General features: G+C 29.8%; 1 protein-coding gene across 1 annotated transcript; it reads left to right on the top strand.

The window, feature by feature from the left end:
• Positions 1 to 4124: 4124 nt before the first annotated feature.
• LOC135924350 (cytosolic non-specific dipeptidase-like) lies at positions 4125 to 5651 on the top strand. The gene has a single exon (XM_065459408.1). It carries the CDS (start codon positions 4125 to 4127, stop codon positions 5649 to 5651), a length of 1527 nt encoding a protein of 508 aa, XP_065315480.1.
• Positions 5652 to 5997: the final 346 nt, after the last annotated feature.

Genomic DNA, 5997 nt, shown 5'->3' with positions numbered 1-5997 from the left:
ACCTTTCCTTAATTGTGGCTATGGATATTTGGAAAACAAGGATCAATGCTGATTCTCATCCCCCCACAACCCATAAACAGAAAGACTGGGATTCACCAGTGGTTGCTCGCTGCGTTGAAACTCTCTTATCTAGCATGCAATCTACCGACCGCACCCTATTCTCTTCCTTGCTCAATGGTACGGGACATGAGTTTCTTGAGGCCATCCCATCTACCAATCTTCAGCTTCAACTATCCAACAATGAATTTACCCATGCCATCGGCATTCGTCTAAATTGTTCCATCACTCACCCCCACATCTGCTCAGGGTGCAACTCGCCAGTTGACTCGAAGGGTAGACATAGTTTACATTGTCGCTCCTGCAATTGACGATTCATCAGACACAAGCAATGTAATACAATCATCCAACATGCTGAAATCCGCCCAAATTCCTTCCACGTTAAAACCACAGGGTCTATTTAGATCTGACGGTAAACGTCCTGATGGGATCTCTCAAATCCCATGGAGGAGAGGCCAACTTTTGGTATGGGACTATTCCTGTATTGACCCCTTGGCCCCATCCAACCACGCCATCAACATCCTTGACCAGAAGGAACAACTTAAAATTTCTAAATACACAGAAATAATAAACGATCATTGCTTCATCCCAATCATATCAACCACTCTTGGCACCTTCGGCAAACTCGCCTTAGCATTTTTCAAAAACTTAGGATCACAAATCAGCAAACTCTCAGAAGAACCACGAGAGGGTTTTTTTCTTCGTCAACGATTATCCATAGCGATTCACAAAGCTAATTATATCAGTTTCAATGGTAGCCTTCTAGCCAAAAAGCTATCATAGACAACGCTTACGTCCCTTTTTCATTTTTGTTTCCCTGCGTCACACCATCTCCGTTCTTTTTTTTAATAGTATTATTATATATTTTTCAAACATTTTTAAATATATTAAAATTTATTATAATGAAAATCTTATAATATATTATTTTTGTAAAATTTCATTTTTATTATCTATGGGGAAAAAAATAAAAAATAACGAGTAAAAAAAAATTAGAATTTAGTTAGCAGGGAATTTTTTTTACTTTCAAGCGCTAATTATACAATGCCTTTTAGGTTAAATTAAGAGGTAAGGAGAAAACACAGATTCCCAATAGGGTTAATTTACAAGAGGGCCAAAAAACGTCGAATTTTGAAATATATAACTCTAAACACACGTCACTCGTTTTTTTTATGAAACTTTATATTTATTTAATTTCCTCAGCATTTTTTTAAATTTAATCGAGTGATTTAAAAACAAATATATATAGATATAAAATGCTAAAATTTACAAAAAAATTATTATACCCTCTAATATTTTTTTCAAGCGAGCTAGATGGGCTCCCGATTATAGCCCAAGGGTCGCCTTTTTACCAAATTTTACCCTAATCATAAATTATTCTGCTAAAAACGCGCATATCTCGAGATCCATATTTAAACTCAATTATAGAATTATCATAATACATTAATATAATTAACGAAATATAATCCACTTTTATCTCGTCTTCCACTGATCGAACCTTATATTGATTTTTTAAAGGCCTCCATAAATTTTTCTTTAAAGTTTGCTTGAAACGAGCTAAATGATTGTGGCCTATTTTCATAAATCGGTATATTTCATTTTTAATTCACAATTAAAAAAATAAAATTTAAAGATGATTTTTAAAAAAAATTTATCAACTATTTTATTATTTTTCGAGGAAAGCAAAAAAAAATTATAACCACCTGACGAAAATAAGATTTTCCGGGTCCGGCATAAGAGAATCTTTGAACGATTATGTGAGAATCACTGGCATACAATACTCCCAGCATCCAGAGTGATTTAATTCATGATTTTTAAATTAATACAATTCAGATCGTAAATAAAACTCATAGATTAAGCGTTTATAAAAAATTATTATGGGATAATAAAATGGCGTTTCACCAGGTGATATGTGTTCAATGGCACATCAAAATTTATTTTATTGCATGAATTATCGGTCCATAAATGTTATAATAATCGAAATCAACTTATCAGGATAAAACTGGGTGGCTAAAAAAATAATTGTACATTGGCCCAAGTATTGTTTAGCTGTTTCATAATTTAGGTAAAGATTTATAACATTTAATAAAGGTCAGACTAGCATTAAAAAAGTAGACATATAGACTTATGGCGTCTTTAGAAAATTTGATATCAAAATAAGATGATTGGTTACTATTTACGCGAAAATGATTATAATCGCTGATTTTTTACACATGAGCACTAAGGTTAAACGATTGTTTAGTAAATTAATACAAGTACGCCTTTACATTTGAAAATAGAAAAGGTCAAATACCGATCCCATTAGAATCATAGCGTTTATGGGAAGCATCCCATTTTTTAATATAATTTATAACAAATTTTTTATGTGAAAATATGATTATAAAATGAAAAGTTTCCAAGTATTGTTTATCCGTATTTTTAGATTTTTTCACGCACTTTTTTGAAATAGAAGAAATTTCTGAGATTATTTTATAAAATTAAATGGGAGAGGGGGGGGGGTGTTATTAATTTTAAAGCTAATTTATTTAATATATATATGAATGTTTTGTGAAAACATACATTTTACCTTATGTTTTCATAGGAAAGGTGGGTTCAACCTTGAACACCCACTTGTCAATGCCTCTAAATATTTTTTTGATGGGGCCATGCGAGAGGTTTTAATTCTCCCCCCCCCCCATTGTCTACACCACTGACAAGATATTATATCGATTACTTGTACTCTTGTTTAAAACTGGTTGTGAGATCGTTTTGGCTTCTATAAATCATAAAAGAGGGTTCCTGGTTTTGGGATTTGTCCCAGTTTCGAGGGTTTCAGATTCTGCTTCCTCTGATAAAAAAAATCCCCCAGATTTTTTATATTAAGTTTATTTTACAAAAAAAATTATCATTTCTTAAATGGTCGAGGGTTAAAAATAGGTCTAATATGGGGAAATTGTTATACAATTATTTTTTCTTCAAGTTTTTGTTCAAGGTAATTATGTCAGAGAGATTTATGTTAGCGAAAACTTTTAAATCCCCTCCTCCATTACACCTATGATAAAGGGCTTAGTACTTAGAAACAAAAGTATTTGATGAATCAAATGGCCTATCTCCGAAGTTCCCTTTTCAGGGAATTTTATTGTATCAATAACAAGAGCTTTGTTATTGTATATTATTATTTTAAAAAAAATATATAATAGTTCTCTCCATTTCTTTTCACTTATAAAAAAATGAAAATATTAATATATTTAATAATAAATAATTTACAAAAAATAACTTAACACAATCATTATTATATTACACTGTTAAGTCATGATTGGAGATCATATATGATTGTTTTCTACCTAATTAAAAGGGTTGAGCTTTCATTTAATTATAATGTTAATTCTAAGGTATAATTATTAAATTAATAAATATTTTTATCTCTTCAAAAATATAACAAAACGATTAATAAATAAATAAAATTTGTTGGTATAAATTTAACCGAAAATATTCTTCATTTATAAATCTGACTAATATTTTAATTTAAAAGAATAAAGATAGTTAATTATTCTTGAGTTAAAGATTACATACATACTCCTAAAAAAGTGAAATATATATATATTTTTTACACAATACACTATAAATGAAATAATCAAAAACATATTATTTAGAATGAAATATAAAAAAATTAACACTGATAAATGTCTCAATATATAATTATAAGTTAATTATTACATTATTTAAAAATAGAGTTAATCTTAATGTCCTCTATGAATTCATCAATTTTAATTAAATTTTCCAGCCCGTCTGATAATATTTGAAATGTTAAAATTATTTAGGCTCTATTACCACAGGATAACCTGTAGATGATTATGATCTACATATGCACTATCATTAATAATTTTAATAACATATATATAATATTAAATAAATTTATTTTAATTATATAGATATTCATCGAAAATATGTTAGCTAAATTATTCCGCGTCTGTCTACCTGCTTTAGTTTGGATATATATTTGTAAATTTGTCATTATAAAAATAGTCTGTTTTGAAGAAAATAATTTTGAAAAATATGAATTGTCTAATTCTAACAAGAATTGCCAGATAATGGATGAAAAACGTCTACAATATATTTTTAATCACATTGATAATAATAAAGTAAATTATATTAAAGATTTATCAGAAGTTATAAGGTTTCATAGTATTTCTGCATTTCCCGAATATAAACCAGAACTTATACACGTAGTTAAATGGTCTCAATCATTTTTAAGGAGTATGGGCTTTAAATCTGATGTTAAATTTATAAATTACAATATCAAGGAGAACAATATAAGAAGGAATAACCCACACAAACATTTAACCAAATTGCGTTACAGACAAAATCAATCGTTTCAAACTTTCGGCCCTCCTTTCCTATTCAGCACCTTACCTAATTCGAAATCTTCACAACCTAATAACATAACTCTCCTCATATATGGCCACTTAGACACAGTACCCGCACGCAAATCCGATGGATGGAAATCGGATCCATTTATATTGACTAAAGTTAAACACGATTTTTATGGGCGCGGTGTAACCGATAACAAAGGTCCTATTTTGGCTTGGATGAATGCTATTAGAGCATTGATTGATCTCGACATTTGCATACCCGTGAAAATAAAGTTTTTTCTGGAATCAGCAGAGGAATCAGGATCATTTGGTATGGAAAGAATATTAAAGCAAGAATCAAGTTTTTTCAAAGAGATAGACTATGCTGTGATATCCGATAATTTTTGCCCTAACATAAAAAATCCATGTTTAACTTATGGACTCAGGGGCTTAATCTATTTTTACCTGCAAATTCAGAGCGCAGCAGAAGATCTACATTCCGGAGTATACGGGGGTTCCGTCCATGAATCGATGGCTGAGCTCGTAGACATTTTATCCAAGTTGAGTAATGCAACAACCGGCCGGATAACAATCCCAGGAATATATGATGATATTAAATCCTTAACCGCTGATGAAATAAAAGCTTACTCCAATTTTGATTTTAATTTGGAAGATTATAAAAATGCAGTAGGATCTTTAGGCCTATTACATTTCTCAAAAATAGAGGAACTGTCGTATAAATGGAGAGAGCCATCTTTAAGTATACACGGTATAGAAGGAGCTTTTTCTGGGCTTGGTGCCAAAACAGTTATACCTCACAAGGTTATAGGTAAATTTTCGATAAGGGTTGCTTCTCACCAAAACGTTCAAAAGATAAAGAATAATGTTATCAATTATATAACTAGATTACACGAGCAACGTAGCACTGGAAATTCTCTCAATGTAGTAATTGAGGATGAGGTTGACTCGTGGCTTACAAATTATAAGAATAATAATTTTAAATTGGCATCTGAAGCTATTAAAAGGGTATATGGAAGGTATCCGGATCTAACCCGAGATGGAGGTACAGTTCCAGCTGCGGTATACTTATCGAAATATCTAAAAGATCCAAATAATAGTTTAATACTAATACCCCTATCATATGCTGCAGATGGAGCCCATTCAGAAAACGAACACATCAATATTAATCGTTATATTATGAGTATAAAAAGTTTAGTTTCGTATATATATGAATTAGCCAAACATCATTCTTCTAGATCAATCTAATTAAAATTTTCTATTGTTTTATTAATGTATATTTTTACTCATTAGAATACAATATTTATTTTATATTTTTTGATTCGTAATATGAATAAAGCAAAAGGTCATATATTATTAGATTAGAGATTTAGTAAATTTTGTTAAATTTTTAGGAATTTATTTTATCAGATCGTTTTAATTTTTTCTATGGTAGATAAATTAGTATAATTAATTACTCTAAAATTAAATGTTAGCTTGGATAATTTTTTTTATATTTGGAGTACTGATATATAACGTCAATAGTTATTGATTTTTTAATATATTTTTAAAAATATATAAGATAACGTCGAAAATTATCCTTATTAACAAAAAA

This window comes from Gordionus sp. m RMFG-2023, chromosome 2, assembly GCF_954871325.1.
Source record: "Gordionus sp. m RMFG-2023 chromosome 2, tfGorSpeb1-WG-v2, whole genome shotgun sequence".
NCBI lineage: Eukaryota > Metazoa > Nematomorpha > Gordioida > Chordodea > Parachordodidae > Gordionus > Gordionus sp. m RMFG-2023.
Note: the sequence above shows the minus strand (reverse complement) of the source record. Positions and strands in the feature narration are given on the sequence as shown.

What these genes read in the sequence shown, in the direction of transcription:
- LOC135924350 (XM_065459408.1), top strand. Translation starts at nt 4,125, where the DNA reads ATGGATGAAAAACGTCTACAATATATTTTTAATCACATTGATAATAAT.